Source organism: Gallinula chloropus, assembly GCF_964237585.1.
Source record: "Gallinula chloropus genome assembly, chromosome: 10".
NCBI lineage: Eukaryota > Metazoa > Chordata > Aves > Gruiformes > Rallidae > Gallinula > Gallinula chloropus.
In genome coordinates, this window is record NC_140095.1 from 17353167 (window position 1) to 17369900 (window position 16734).

General features: G+C 44.7%; 1 protein-coding gene across 1 annotated transcript; it reads left to right on the plus strand.

Moving 5' to 3' along the window:
* Positions 1-396: 396 nt before the first annotated feature.
* DRD1 (dopamine receptor D1) lies at positions 397-2173 on the plus strand (the record flags this gene model as incomplete). Its single annotated transcript, XM_084268520.1, has 1 exon — positions 397-2173. One exon carries the CDS (start codon positions 397-399, stop codon positions 1750-1752), a length of 1356 nt encoding a protein of 451 aa, XP_084124646.1. The 3' UTR covers positions 1753-2173.
* Between the last annotated feature and the right edge of the window lie 14561 nt (positions 2174-16734).

Here is a 16734-nt window from a genome sequence, read left to right on the forward strand (position 1 = left end):
ATATATGCAAGCATGGCAAAGTGATTGCTTTCCTGTCAGTGGGGTGTATTTGCAGAGGACAGCAGGAGAAGGCTTGCAGGTGAGCTGTCTGAATGAGGCTACTTGGTGCTGGGGTGGTGCAGTGTGTTTCTGAAGGGATTGCTTAAAATCAATCAGTCTGTCGGCTGGACTGGATTTGTGCATTTTCAGTTCCTGCTCAGAGAGCTTTCAGTGAGGTTCAGGGAGAGTCCAAGTGGGTGAAGTCCATCCGGGGGTGAAGGGACTGTAAGGAAGGACCTTTGGTCATTTTTTGTGATGAGTAATTAATTAATGGACATCTGATGTCTCTGATCTCTGCAAGGAAAGGCGCTGATGTCATCATGAAAATCATGGTATGATTTTCCCTCAGGAGAAACTATGACTTGGAACGACACCACTATGGATGGGGAAGGGTTGCTGGTGGAAAGGGACTCTTCCTTTCGGATCCTCACGGGCTGCTTCCTCTCACTGCTGATCCTCTCCACGCTGCTGGGAAACACGCTGGTCTGTGCAGCTGTCATTAGGTTCCGCCACCTCAGGTCCAAGGTGACCAACTTCTTTGTCATCTCCTTGGCCGTGTCAGATCTCTTAGTGGCAGTTTTGGTCATGCCCTGGAAAGCCGTGGCCGAGATTGCTGGTTTCTGGCCTTTTGGTTCCTTTTGCAACATCTGGGTGGCCTTTGATATTATGTGCTCTACAGCCTCCATCTTAAATCTCTGCGTCATTAGTGTGGACAGATACTGGGCCATCTCCAGCCCATTTAGGTACGAGAGGAAAATGACCCCCAAGGCAGCCTTCATCATGATTAGTGTGGCATGGACTTTGTCCGTGTTGATTTCCTTCATCCCCGTGCAGCTGAACTGGCACAAGGCTACAACCACAAGCTTTTTGGACCTAAATGCCAGCTTACAAGGTATAAGCATGGACAACTGTGATTCTAGCCTAAACAGGATGTATGCCATCTCCTCCTCTCTAATTAGCTTCTACATACCTGTGGCCATCATGATAGTAACTTACACGAGGATATACCGGATTGCTCAGAAGCAAATACGACGCATCTCAGCTTTGGAGAGGGCAGCAGTGCATGCCAAGAACTGCCAGAACACGAGCGGCAACAGAAGCAGTATGGACTGCCAGCAGCCAGAGAGCAACTTCAAAATGTCCTTCAAGAGGGAAACGAAGGTTTTAAAGACTCTGTCTGTGATCATGGGGGTGTTTGTGTGCTGCTGGTTGCCATTTTTCGTATTGAACTGCATGATTCCCTTCTGCGAGCCTACCCAACCGTCCAAGGGAGCAGAAGCTTTCTGCATTAACTCCACCACCTTTGATGTTTTTGTTTGGTTTGGATGGGCTAATTCTTCCCTCAACCCCATAATTTATGCCTTCAATGCTGATTTCCGCAAGGCGTTTTCAACCCTGCTAGGATGCTACAGGCTCTGCCCTATGTCAGGCAATGCTATAGAGACTGTTAGTATTAACAATAACGGAGCAGTTGTTTTTTCAAGCCAACACGAGCCCAAAGGGTCCAGCCCCAAAGAGTCTAATCTGGTTTATCTGATTCCACATGCAATTATCTGTCCGGAAGAAGAACCTCTCAAAAAGGAAGAAGAGGGTGAACTGTCTAAGACCTTGGAGAAAATGTCTCCAGCACTGTCGGGTATCTTGGATTATGAAGCTGATGTTTCTTTGGAAAAGATCAATCCCATTACACAAAATGGGCAGCATAAAACCTGAACAGTAAAGTTTACCCAACAAGACCTAATAGTGTGTATTGTAATAATCTTTACAAGGAAAAAAAAAAGAAAAGAAAAGAAAGATACAAAAGATTTTTTGGTAAGAATTTAAGCTCGAGGGAGAAATGCACATTTACACCAAGCCCAGAATTAATTTTCCTGGTGTTCAAAGCAAATTTAACATTTAAAACAGTAAGCAGGAAAATATCCTGAAAATTGGTTAAAAAAGGGATATTAAACTGTACTGTTTGTACCAAGGAAAACACACAAATTTAGATACAGTGCAGTGACTAAAGAAAATATTGCTTCTCTGCACAGAGAAACCAATTTCTAGCTTAAAATGAGGCAAAGGATAAATGTTAAGTATTTAAAGATTCATGTTTACTAGAAGTTAAAAGATTGCTGTGTCTTGTGCTAGTGGGTGTTAACAGGTCCTAATTAAAGACTGAGGGATTGTAAAGGTAGGTAGATGCCTTCTTAAAATTATTTCTGACAAATAATTGAGCCTTATAACGAGAATGGTTATTTTTAAAGCTTTGGGAGGTACTATGTTGATACTGGTTTTATTTATTTATTGTTTTAAATTGATATTTTTCATATGTTATAACAGATCTAGCTTTATTTATGTTATTTAAGATGTCTAAATAATGGGATATTTTTGGAGTGTCATAACTGCATTTTGACCAGTCAACCAGTCAGCACTTTATTACAAGCTCTGATAGTCTGGAGAGCCAGTGAGGGGAATGAAGGAATGTTAAGAAGCTCAGCAAGAAATTAAGGAATCAACAAACCCGATGCTGTGTGGAGTTCGTTTGCTTGTGGGATTTTTATTTTTTGTTTGGAGTGGGATTTCTTTCAAAAGATAGGACCAGCGTTGACTGAGTTGTGAATTCTTTTCCCTTATAGAAATAAAAGAAATTGCTGCTATTTATTTTTAAAAAAGTTTCATGTTACAAAGACTTTGCTAGAATGTCAAGTTTGTGGATCTGTAAATACCTTAAATATGACTACAACCTTAAGAAGAATCCAATTTGAGAAGAAAAGCTTCTTAGATAACAATTCTTCGTATATAACGTTTTGTATTTATGTAAGATAAACAGCTTTCTCAGACTTTTCTTATTTCAAGTCTTGGATATCTTTTCTGAACAAACACAATTGGTTATAATGGTAGTAAACATGCCAAACCTCATCATCATCTGTATTATTGCAGTACCACCAGGATCATGCTGTCTGTCTGCTGCTGTATCATGGCCAGAGTTAAAAAGTGAGGTACCTAGTGCTTTACTTTGGAAACTAGGAGGACATTACATTTTAGTAATTACCACCTCGATAGTGCATTCAATAAGGAATAGTGCCTCATTACCATTTGGGATTAAGACATTTCTAAATACAGATGGGATCGCAGCCCCCACCTCAAAAATGTCCTGTGAGCTCCAAAAAAGTTGCCAATGTTTAATTAAAAAAAAAAAACCCAAACACACAACAAACCACCCACCAAAACCCCTGCTACTTTTCCATTGTCCTTCCCTGCTGCTTTCCCTTTGCCATGCCAAAAGCAAGCGGTGAGCGTTAGCAACAGGAACACCGGGTCTCACTCTTCAGCAGCACTCAAGGAAAGCTATTTGTTTTCTGAATGGGAGAAAATACCCTTTGGAGCAACTTTTTCATAACATATATCAAAAAATGTGTTGTCTGGAAAAGAGAACTGAGAGAAAAAAAAAAAAGAAATAAAAAAGAATTCAAGTCTAATGAACTATATACATCCTGCATCAGGTCTGTGTATTTATGTATTGTGAATGTTTTCATAATTTTATTGCCTGTATGCTGCTTTCATACATATAATAAAATTATTTTGTGAACAGAAGGTCCAATGAAGCAATCTACATCGCATTTATTAAGTGTGTGCTGGGGTTTGGCAGTTGTATTGATTGTGTTAAAGGCAAGGACGGTTCTTTTTCCATTTGCCCTTATTTGGGAGCGCAGCCGTGAGGCAGATGGTAATTTCTATTAGAAGCAGGAGAAAGTCCTCTCGACTGAGAGACCTCTGAGCCCTCACTCAGGGTTTGAAAGCAGTAAACACAGTTTGGAAACAGCCAGGCTCTGCTTTAATGTGACCAGTCAAAATGTGTAAAGCTCAACTTACCGGTGACTCTTACTCCAATTTTTTACCTTCATGTAGCTAGTGGACTTGCTTTATAGCCTGCTTTTTTATTGCTTTTTTTCCCCCCTCCTTTTCCTTTTTTTCCCCAAACTCTGCAGTACTTTTCAAAGCCTGACACAGCCCCACTGCTCGTGCCTCTTTTTTTTTGGAACGAAAGGAACCCTTTCAAACATGGGCCGGTGGGTGTGGTGGGTGCAGCCGAGGGACAGCAGTGCCCCTCTGCTCACCACAGGCCTCCACTTTGGTTTTGCCTCTGTCAGCAAATGCATTTCGAAATGAAGAAGCAAACAAGCATGGTCACTCCTGCCTCAAGCATCACCAGCTGGGAGCTGAGCAGGAGCACGAGCTGCCGCCATGTCCAGAAAGCAGCAGGTCTGGCGGTGGGCAGGGGTCACATCTGCCTCCTGGCATCCTTAGCTCCTGGGGTGAAATTTCCTTGCATGGTGCTGATGCCACATTTTGTTTTAATTTTTTGGTACCTTTGAGGAATTATTTTACTTCTTAAAAAGTACTCAGGCCAAAGATGAAGTTCTGTGGCTGCTGAGTCAAATACGTCTGCCTTCAAGAGCTTTTATTCTCAAAGCTCCCAGCAGTCTGATGCAATAGGGAAACACAAAATAACGATTTAAGATCATGTAAAGCAAGATGCTGGTTTTGTGCTAGTTCATATGGGGATGTTTTGTGTTCGGAAGCAAATAGTTGCTCTACTGTGACCAGGAGCCGAGCCAGGACCTTCCCTCTTGCAGATGGACCTGAGTTTCAGAAGAGCTCTGCGGAGGATGATGAAGTGCTACCTGCTCCTGGGATTCCCCTCGGTGGGACAGGCACCCTGCTAACGGCAGGGCAGGGGAGACAGTTCGGGGAGTTTGTTTTACTGTTTCTTCTCTCATTCCAATTAAACTCAGTTTTACTTCTGACCCCTTTCCCTTACCACAAATTCACCTTGATCCTCACTGACCATCATACCACCTTTGCCCCTTCGTTTTCCAGCTTTCCCAATGTGGGTTTCACAGCCTGTTCTGACTTTCCTCCCAAAGCTGTTCTATCACCCTGTCTGGCTTCAGCAGCCACAATAATCCTCTGCTTGGGAGAAAGCCCAAATCAATCTCCTGTCCCTCAACACAGCCCTGAGTCCCCATCCCACACCCTGCACCCACAAACGCCACGCTTACCTGTAGCAGAGCCCGGAGACCTGTGTCAGGGGTGACTAGAAAGGAGAGCAATGTGTACCTGCTAAACTGCTCCGCTATTTATGTGCTGAATTAATTGCTCAGAAGCTGTGTTACCTGTTCTGTGCTGCTCCCCAGCTGCTCAGAACCAGTGGTCTGCTGAAGCTGCTGGTCACACTACTACGTGGGAGCGCTCCAGGGGCTGGAGACACGCCAGGTCCACTCTGATAACAGAGAGTTAACTGGTGAGGTTTGGCAGTAGTAACCCCGTGAGTAACCTGCGAGGAGTGCTTACTGTTCCATGGCAGCAGGCAGCAGCAGCCTGTCTGCTGTTCTGTGGCCTGAGAGCAGCCAAGTTCCCTTGCAGTAATGTCATCTTTGAGTTAGTGGTGGAACACTTCCTCAGGAACGGTTTTCTGACTGTGTCGCAACACACGGCCAGGCAGGGGCAGAGCCACAGAGATGCTGCGAGGTGTCGGACACTGGGACATCACTGCTCCCACCAGGACAGCCACTTTGTCATCCCTGCGGGGCATCAGGTGGCTTTTCTGCCCTCCTAGCCCCCCACAAGCAGTGTTTTCTGCTGGGGAGGGAGCCTTGCTGTGTGCCTTTCTGATGTGCCTGCAAATAACCTGTGTAACCTTTTTTTGGGCATTGCTTCCTCGTGACTGAAGGTATTTTTCTATTTGTGGATGGAAGAGGTTAATAATTCACCTGATGGCCTTCATAAAGGAGCTGTTTGCAACCAGTGAACCGTAATCACTAGATTAAATCTGAATACATTTCTCCCTTCCCTTGGCAAGCAGTTTATGTTGATTTGGTTTCTAACTTAGCAAAGCACACGAAAGAGGATGAAAGGGGAAATGCTTTTGCTGATGTACACTTTGAATAACACAGTTATTGGGAGCCGGTCCTGGATTTCTTCAAATCAGTGATTTTCAGAAGCACCCAAATCTGTTTGAAAGCTCAAAAGCCTGCTTTGATTATTATCTTGAGAGAGAATTCCAGTGAAGATTCTGTTTTTCTGGTGTAATGTTAGTAGAGTATGTTCCTAGAGATACCAGTTACGTGGCCACACAACGAATATGAATTAAAGAATAAGGAAAACAATGGTATCTGTTTCTTAACCTTTAGAAGATTCAAACACATGATGCAGAAGTTCTTGTGGTGTTCTGTTGCAGTAGAGACAGGCTGTTGGGCTCCAGCCACGAGCCTCGGGTCAGGTGGGTGTTGATCCCTTCTTTGTGAGCGGGTCTGGGCTGTCCAGCTCGCTCCTCCAGCCCCGCAGTAGCTGTTGGGTTTGCATGGTGGTGCTCCTTCTCCACCCCAGGTGTCAAAGTCAAGGATGGGCTAGTGAACTCCAGCCTTCCCAGGTGGATCTGCCGAGCTCTGTGCTGCTGGCCTGCTGCCCTCCCCAGCCAGGCACAGCTCTTCCCAAAGCACAGCTGGAAGGATGCTCCTGCAAGCATGGTTTGAGGCTGAAGGTGTACGTTGAGTGCACGGTGGCTGTTTTCGTGTTGGTTGTCTTTACAGTAATGGTCAGAATGAAATGGCAATTTTCTGTCATGTCCATTTTTATTCTATTTCTAGGAAAAACCTCTGGGTAGTGATTGAGGAGAAAGCTGCTGGCCCCGATGTGCTGCTGGTCATTGCTTTTCTGTTTCAATTGCATTTTCTTTTCAGTCCTATCAGGCTCTTCCCTTTTTCCAGGAGGGATGCTCCTATCGGTTCTTCAGCAAAAGAGTTCCCTCAGTGCCTGTGTGGGCTGTGGTGATGGATGGTGCTGGCAGCACAGTGCACAGCCAGCTACCCATCCCATGGAGCAGCAGCAACTGGCCTTGCACCGCAATACCATGACTGGCATGAATGGCACTGCTTGTCTGTCCTCCTGGGTGTGGTGGGCTTCACCCAGGAAGGCAACATGGACATCTAAGGGTTACCTTGGGCCTCCTTCCTCACCTCCCTGAGTGATTTGGTGTAAAAGAGGCATAAAGGAGAAAGTGGTGGAGAGGCACCAGTCTTGGCTGCAGGGGACAGGACTCTGGGGGGACCCTGTGCTCCAGCTCCCGGTCACTATCCTAGGCAGCCAGAGGTGATGGATAAAGGAGGAGCAGGTTCCTGTTTGAAAAGTTTCCACCCAACGGATGTGTTTGTGGGATAGTTAAAATGAAAAAAGAAAATAAGAAAAAAGTGTTATTTGAATGTGTCATTAGAGGAAGTTTCGGCATATTCAAAGTGGATTATTTTTAATTCACTGAACTTTTCAGATTGCAGTGTTAGATTTTAAAAACTCAGATCAGACTTCTGGTTTAAAGATATTGGCAAAAAAAGTTAAAAATTAAAAAAAAGGAAATAATTTAATATAACTTTTATTAAATAATTAGATTCTTTAAAACTTCCTGGCTCTCATCACTTGATTTTCAGATCATTAAGACTCCAATTCATTTCACATTTTCCTGAGACAAGGAAATGTTTTAAAATTGTGAAAGAAGACACAGAAGGAGAGCAATATTTGCTGCCCAGATTCTCTTTCCACCGTTGTGAGAAGTCAAACGTTTCACTGAACTGAGCTGCCAGGGCAAAGTTTCCCTTAATTTTGGAAAGAGAGAGAATTGCAGCTTCAGACACCCAGACATTTCCCTCCGCTCGTGTTTATTTTCTTTCTTTCTTTCCTAATAAAGGATTTCTGATGGTGTGGCTTTTCCTCACCATTTGGGTGCCATTCTATTTTAATGCCAATTATTTTACTTTCAGATGCATGTACCTACACATATCCAACGCCCGTTGTACCTGATCAGTAGATTCTGGGAGCGGGTGGAAGCGATGAGAGGTGAACTGAAGTTAATATATTTCCTTGCTACAAAAGCAGACCGTGGAAGAGGAACCAGGCTGGTATTGTCTGAATTAAAAGGACAAACCTGTCAGGGCTGATTGGTCTTTAATGCCAGCAGTCCTTCACGTGTGACCTTGGGTTTGGGAGCACGTTTCACCAGCACCGCGCTGGAAATGGGCTGAGGACTGGCAGGGACTGTTCATTACAGCTGGTTGTGCTCTGACTGTTTGGGAGTGCAGGTGTGCCCCAGGGATGAGACGTTCAGAAAATGCAAAAATGTCTTTGGAATCTCATGTTTTAAATAAAAAAATGAAAATATAATATAAAATAAAATAAAAGACTTAAGGATGCTGCTCTGTGCTTTTTAACTTTCTGAATTCTGAGGCTTTTGTAACTATTTCTGTAATGATTTTTCAAGTTGTAAATCGTAGCATCCAATTTCGTTCTCTTTGCTCTTCTGTGTTTGCATGAGACTTAGATGCTGATTTGTGTTCTCAGCTGAACAGACGCTGCTCCAGCAGCTCTACCAGCCTGCTGATGCCTGCCAAACCCCTTGGATCCCACCAGGTCCGTTGGGATGTGGGGCAGCAGTGAAAGGAACCCCCTGGAAATAGCTCCTTTTGAACAGTGGGAAATTATTTTTGAGCAAAAATACAACTTTTCAAGTGGGTATCTAATTTTTTTGGTCCTAAAAATAACCCATTTTCATATTTCCCCTGATTTATTTGCAAATAGTTTGATTTAATTTTCTCAAACTCAAGACATAGCAAGTTTTTTTTTTTTATTTCCTGAAAAGCAAGACTTTATACAACCTGTATGAAGAAGGACACTTTGAAAGCATTTTGTTCATGTGTAATATTCTTCAAAACAATTGGACAATTTCTGATGCCAACAGTTTGGTGCAGGAACTTCCAGTCGTGCTTCTGCCTTGCTTGAGAGGATAAGGCAGAGCGATAGGCAGCTCTGTGGTAGCTCGTAGCACCAGTAAAGGCATTTCCCAGCAGTCACATGTGGACATTTAGCAAATCCACTTGCACTATTTAGTCATCTTTACGCAAGAGGGATTATATTTAAAAATAAATAGTTATCTAAAGGTCACTTCCATCATCGTAAGTGCCGTTAATTGGTCTTCTGCTGGGTGTCTCGGCAGACACCCCAAGGATGGAGCCTTGGCCAGGACTTACAGGGACTTTTACCCCTCCAAGTGACGTTTTTGTACTCAGGCACGTGAATTTCTGCCCTCTGTGTCCACCTCTCTGCCCTTCAGCAGGAGCAAATTTCTTCTTCCCCTTTCCCTGTCTTTTATGCCCATCCCTTCCCTTCTGCCTCTTTTCTCCCTTCCTTGTTAGGATAAAGCAAATTGCAGGGATGTGATTTGAAGTGATACAGCAAACAGCTTTTTACTGCAACAGCGCCAGATCCTGACTCTAACTCAGCCTTGGTCTAAGCCTGACTGATCCTTTTCACATCACTTGCCCATGCACACGTGCATGGATGCAGCGTCCTGGGGAGCTGGTTTGTCAGTACCTCCCCCCTCGCAGCTGGAGGTGAAGGATGAGCATTTTGAAGTGGGATGGAGAGAGCTCCAGCCGGTGTATGGATTGAGACATTCCCAAGCAAAGGTACAACAGTGGATGAGCTCATACCCTTTAAGCAGCGACAGCATGCTTAACCCCTAAAACAGCGCTCCTCCACTATGGCCAAGCATCTGCCCTTCCCAGCTCAAAAACCACTTCCACTGATTGATTTTATTTTGCAGTGTTTACTCAGCTCTAACTTGTGAACGCACGTACCTACTACATGTAATTTAAGTAAAGACCCAGCTGCATGAGAAAAGCAAATAAAATACAAGGGGCAGTTATCAATCCTGACACCCAGGGGAAAAAAGAAACAAGGGCTGGATTCCCACCCCTGTGACATGGATGTAAACCAGGGCATCCATGTCAAACCTCTGCTGACTCGGCATGGGGTGAGCAGGGCATCAGACGGGGATGTCACCCAGCGACAGCGCTGCGCTCTGGTCTGCAGGTTCCACTCCGAAACCAACACAATAAAAGAAACACTTTACATACCACAGGCTGCGATCAATGGAGCGTTCAATATTTCAGTCCCTTTCTTTTTCAAAATGACTGGTGACTCCTTTCCACCCCCATTTGCTGGCTGGGCTCAAAATTGAATGTAGGGAAGTTTCACCAGTAAAAGCCTCTGGGCAGCCGAACTGTGGCAGAGATGTGTGGGGTGGGATGGCTGAGGAGAAAATGTGCTTTTCCTTAAAACAGAAGAGCTTCTGTGGTGTGGTTTATTTTATTTTATTTTATTTTATTTTATTTTATTTTATTTTATTTTATTTTATTTTATTTTATTTTATTTTATTTTATTTTATTTTATTTTATTTTATTTTATTTTATTTTTACAGCTTGCCCTTGCTGACAGCTGACAGCAAATAATTTCCAAATGCTCCTTTCCTGCCTGCTTTATGTAATCTTTTCTAAACCATTAGCACCTCTAGGTAACAAAGGCACTCTAAGGTCTGCCCCAGGTGCTCCAGAAAGAGTTCCTCAGGAACGCCAGACAAACCTGGAGCTGCTGAGCTGTGTAGGAGGGTTGAGCAAATTGTTGGGTTTTCCCCCTCCTCACTCAGCTGGCTGGAACTGGGAACTTTGGCGCTGTCTTGTAATGTCACTTCTTTTAACAGCAGCGAGTCGATGTCCAGTGTGCTGAACAGGCTGTAATTGTTTCAACAGTTAAGTTAATCAAATTGCCCCTTCAATTTTGTTCCTTAAGGAAAATAAAAGATTGACATGTAATGCTGCAGAGTAGTTCCTCAGTCTCAAAGTTCTCTCTCTGGCACACGTGAGCCGCAGCCTGCAACGATGCAGAGTCGGAGCGCGGGTGGTCGCATCTGTGCACAGTGCATGGAAAGGCTGGACAAGGGAAATAAGCAAATTAATAGGTGACGTGGTACATAACCCTGCCCACTACAGACTGATCTCAGGATATTCACAGGACTGAGACATACTTAAACACTGTGATTTCTGTGATTGTAATTCAAGCCAGATGAAGGTATGGTTTTGTACTTGGGATGTCAGGGAGGACACAGTTACCATTTGTTACCGCAGGTGCAGGGTGCAATGTCACTTCATACTTTAATTCCAGTTTATTCCAGTCTATCACATCTGTCTCAGTGGGAAACTGAGATGGGAGAAACATGCACGAGGAGGTTTTAGTGCTGCTTTCATGTCATTGTTTGTCACTCTTGGAGGAGCCATCACTCCGGTGATCACAGCGGTCCTGGACGTGTGGGTTCAGGGAACACTGTTGTAATGCTGCCCCATTTGTCTTCGTTAAAGCCATCTTGTCATGCCCCATGCTGGCATCCCAGATGACTTCTGCTTCCTCTGTTCCTTTCTGACATCGGCCTCTCCTGTTAAAAACAATGAATCGCCTGTAAGAGTCCCTCAGTGAGCAGTTTCTGGGACAAGGTCAGTTAATCCTGAATGCTCCATTTCAAGTGGACGGAGACATTCCCACCCATGCAGGTAGGTGACAACAGATAGTCTGGGTACCACCAAAGCAACTGCTCTGCGGCCCCATGGTGCCATCCATCACTGGAGCTAAGGGGGCAGCTTTCCAGTGCTGGCAAGAAATCCTTGCTGTGACCACAGACACTGATGGGACTGCCAGGGTGAGTGAGTGGTTCTCTGGTGGGCAGAGAGAGCCTGGACTGGGCAGGGCTGGGCTTGTTTTAGGAAAACATCATGATTTCAGGAGACAAGTGTTACTGACCCAATCCCACAGTCTCACGGCAGCTTGACATGTGAACCCTCAGGATGCTCAGCAAGTGCTGCCCAAGGGGATGCCCACAGCCCCAGCTCCCCAGAGCCTGCCCAAATTTGCCTCCCTATGTTATCTCCCTGCCTGCAGCTCAGGAGCTGCAGCGGGAGCTGATGCTGTAATTTCAGTGAAGCTTTGATTTTATTCAGTGTGCCGCCAAAATTAGGCCACCGATGCTGCCAAGAGGCACGCTTTTTGGTTTGATACACAGAGAATGCATTTTTAATGCTATAAGTGCTGTTCTCTACCATTGGACTCCCATGTGATGTACGACTGCAGTCAGAGCCTTGCAGTAAAACAGCCTTTGCTTCCAAGGAAGATAGAGAAAAATACAACAAATAATATTTTTTCATTAAACCAGAAAAATGAGACTTTTAACCATCCAGCCTCTGACCTTTCTCAGATCTCAGCTCCCAAGTAGTAATTCTGCCTTGTGAGGCTAGAACTGGAGAAAGAACAATTTTCTAATCAAAACCAATGTTCATCCTGTCAGGAAAAGTTGTGTGTCTAGACATGAACACCAACTTTCAGCTAAAGTTGAGAAACATGTAGTATAATTTAATTTTCTTTTGTCCCAGTCTTGCTGTGGACCGCTCCCCAAATGTAGCAAGTATTTGGGATTAAGTGTGCAGGTTTAATTAATCTGAATTCTGATTTGTGAGGAAAAGATTTAATACTGGAAAATACCCCTGCAAAAATCCCAAACATCCTTCCCACCTGTGAAGAACTTGCTGTGAGGTGGAAAACAAATTTGACTGTTGGACATCTGCGATTCCTTTCAGTCATCTCTATGAAGACTGAGATAATAATACAAAAAAAAAATTGGGAAAGAGGATTAAGTATTATTTTCCTGCATGAATATCCACTATGCTCTAGATGGAAAAGAAATTCTTGCCTTTGTGGGTTTCCCCACAAAATAAACCTTCCTGAGGCATGGGCAGTTGCCAACCCTCATGCCGAGTCACTAGGAAGCCCATGGGACGCTGTGCTTTGTCTTCTCCGTGTGAACTGGGATCACAGGTATTGGGGTGCTTTGCCTGAGAAAGGAGAGCCAGAACTTGGCTGTGATTTTAGGTCCTGGGGGGACACAGGCTGCTGCTTCTCGCTGGGTCTGGGTTGCAGTTTGTCACCGAGTCACTCTGGTGAGAAAAGTTTCCCATCCCAGATGGCAAAAGCTACCTGGTCGACACCCAGAAAGAAAAGTCCTTGCAAGGAATGAGTGAGTTGACTGAAATGCAGTCACAGAAAATCATGGTGCTTACTGAAAAACAACAAGTTAAACAAAATCTAAGCAACAAAGTGTTCATGAAAGCTGTTTCTCTGCACTGGCTGTTCTCCCCAGCCACGTGCAGCGGGATGGAGTCGCATCCGTCCCGTGCCCCATCACAACAAAGCAAACCGAAGCTGTTCCCTTGCTCCTGTGGCATGGCAAGGGCTGGGAGCGGCTCTGCTGCGTGGGATCTGTGTGGAGCGCATCCGGTTAACCTGACTATCTGTGTCATTTGGAACAAGATTAGAAACGGCACTCGGGCAATCCCCGCTCTGCCTGGGAGCACTTTCTAATCAGCAAGTTTAGGGAAAGAGACAATGTCAGATGAGCAGCTACTTAGTTTCTGAGGCATCCTAAAGCACGCAGAAAAGGGGGTTCATGCTTACAAGAAACCGGACAACTGGTCTCTCCCCAGATTAATGTGAAAGGTTCTTTTCAGGAGAGAAATGCGGAGCTATGAATCCTCTTGAGCTTTGAGGAGTTTCTATTTAAGATCTCCACAATCCAAATTTATCACGTGGCTACATATCTGCATTCGTTTGAGACACAAGGTCCTTTCTTAGAGCGATTGTACACTTGAAATTCTCCCATCGAGCAAAATGCAATTGGGTTCTTCCTCTGTTTCCTGCTTAGCAGAAGAAACGTTCCCTCCCATGGGGGTGCATTAGCAGGGAAGAGACTGTACACACAGGAAAGAAATGTTGGAGTCACTCAGGGACAAATGTTGATCTATTACCGTTGAATGAATCCACAGTAATGTAATTTATTCCCTGGGATTTGCATTAGATTTATCCTGGCGTACAGGAGATCGTAGCGTTCTGCACGCACGGTTCCCCTGCTGATGAGCACAACGCGATTCTGATGGAATTCCAGACTACCTTAAGACTGTCTGATGTTTCCCTCAGAAGACCCTTTTTTTCAGTCGCTTATCTCTTTGCTGAACCTCAGCCGTTTGGATAGAGATTTTTCTGTGCTGGATACGTGCCTCAGGCAAATCTACAAACTTTTAAAGTGTCAGTCACAACAGTGAAGTCAGTGCAGCGTAAGAGAACAGGAGAAAAAGAAAGTTGTGTTTCCTACATGAAAATTTATGGCTGTTGTGAGGAGAAGCTCAAAGGTTGCTGTGCTTTGAGGTGAGGGCATGTGGTTCTGCAGGTGGCTGGTGCTGGTGGGACCTTCTGTTGGATTTTGCCAGCCCAGTGGGGAAAAACACCCCCAAACTTCAGCAGTTTGGGAGTTTCTGGAAGCACCTCACTTTGTGTGTGCTCAGGAGTGTGTTGAGCAGCTCTGATGAATGTGTCCCCACCAAGCGTGCTCCTTCTGCTTCTAGGAAGAAAAAAGTGTAGCTCCTTTAAAGAAATATTTGTGTGGGCTGGACCACACAAAATAGGTGTTGTACTTGGTGACACAGATAGGTGGTTGGACTTGATGATCCTGAAGGTCTTTTCTAACCAAAACCATTCTATAATTCTATGACCTGTATCTGGGCTCCGCTCCACCGAGCTTTTGAATGTGACCCAAGGCATGGTCTGAGGAGGATTCTTCCTGCCAAGGATCCAAAAGGAGGACTCTCCCTGCCTTGACTGTGGTACCTCATGTAAAAGGAGAAGCAGTCTCCATCCTGTGCCTTCAAACACCCATTTTGATGCTCCCAGGGAGGTTTGGGCTTACCTGAGACATTACAGTTTAAACAGATGAAAAATGCTGTGCTTGCAGCAGAACCACCTCATCACACGGTTAGGTTAACAGAAAGAGAACAGAGCAAGTTAACAGAAAAGGAGCATTTGTTACTAGAAATGGTGGAAAAAGGGGCTGAGAAGCTTTTCTGGCCGGAGAAGGATGCCCAGTTAGACAAGGGACCTTCTGGTGAATCGTACAGAAAAGTTAAAGCCAAGTGGGGAACAGTGACAAGGATGGGAGCTGGGACCCCGGCACCATCCACCATCAGCCCCACTGCAGCAGGGATTTATTATTCAAACATAACAGAGAGGGAGGTGTCATCTGCATTTTTTTCCCCCCTTTAATAAAGGGATACCCCAGAGTGTCAGAAAGGGGAGATATTGCTGATCCCCTGCTTCCATGCGTGTGTTTAACTGACAGCTGTCTCACCAGGGTGATTCCAGTGTTGCTGTCCAGGAAATGGGACCAGCAGAAGTCTTTCCTATTAGAGCTGACACCTCTTGAGAGCACTTAAACAGCAAAGCTAAAAAGGAGAATGAACAGCTGGAGCTTCCATTCACATGGAGGTAAAAGACAGGGGAGAGGCACGAGGGATTTGGTGAATCTGAAACTAAGGAGTAGTGTCCCACTCAGAACACGCTGCTGGTAGTGAGGATCAGCGCTGGTGAGTTCCTGTTCCCACCCATGATGCCCAAATCTGACTCCAGAAGGCTTCCTTGGGCAGGAGCCTGGGGAGAAACAGTCCCCCCAGGGCTGTCAGCCTGCATCGCTGGAATTCACACCAGTTCTGCCTCGTAAAAACAACAGAGACGACTCACATTCCCAGCCCACCATACAGAGAGGTTCTGTCGTCTGGCTTCAGGCACTGCAAACGCCTGCTTTGAAGCTGGAATCGCTTGCAGCAGCTTTGCAGGATTGGGTTTTCATGCAAAATGTTGTACATTTAAAATAATCTGTGATAGCAAAAAATAATTAAAAAAAGGAAAACCATCTCCTCCGTCTGTCAGTAGCCTCTCTGAGGGGAGAGTCGGTAATAAAGACTGTATGAAGTGGTCTGAAATAAGAGCAAGCTGCATCCCAGCTCTGTGCTCCAATTAGATGTGGCCTTTTTGAGGCAGTGATATGAGTGCAGAGAGGGGGGAGAATTGTTGAAATTAATTTTTATGCCTATAGGCATCATAAGGGGTTTTTTCCCTTAGCTGACTGAGAAAAACACTTAAGTGATTCTGTTTTCCTAAAGCTCCCATCAACTTTCCAGATCCAAGCTTAAGGAAAGGAGCTAAATTGCTGATATTTATCTGAGCCAAGGGAAGCAGAGTCCCTTACAGTTTTTGAATCACTGGAATTGAGAGGTAATAAAGACATGGCAGCTCCATAATTTGCTTTTACTGACATGCTCAGGCAACGAGCGTGACATCTTGCAGGGTCCTTACAGGATCAAAGGAAAATTTTTAATACTGGAACTGAAAGACAAATCCAGAGTTCCTTTACCTGATCCATTTCCATTTCAATTATCCAGATCTTTTGATGGAGCTGTTTGGAAGGGAAAAGGACAGGACTTGCTTAGATTGAGTGTCTGAGTTTGAAAGAATCCAGAAAGAAATCAAGCCACATTTTTCATTTTTCTGGAGTGTTTCAGAAGGAATGGACACCTCAGTGCTTTTGTCCCTGGCTCCTGAAAGTATTAATCTCATTTTACTATGTCCTCTCTTTCTTCCCAACCAATTTTCTTCCCAGCTAGAGAGAGCAGAGAAAGCCTGGAGGATCTATTCCTCTGCCACATGTTGCAGGGTGACCTCACCTAATGGTCTCACATACTCCATTTCTTCTTTAGACCCCTGGAATGCATCCCTTCCTTCTAGGCTCTAAAATGGCTTTCCTGGCCCACAACAGCAGCAACCACCTCCTCTCTGCATGTGCTCATGGCAAATATTTGATTATTTTCTCCTAAAGCTCATGGAAATTTTGGACAAAGAGAAAGAAACCACCTGGGCTGATGGAAAAGCTGCAGTTTCAAAGTGAGAGAAGGACAAGGA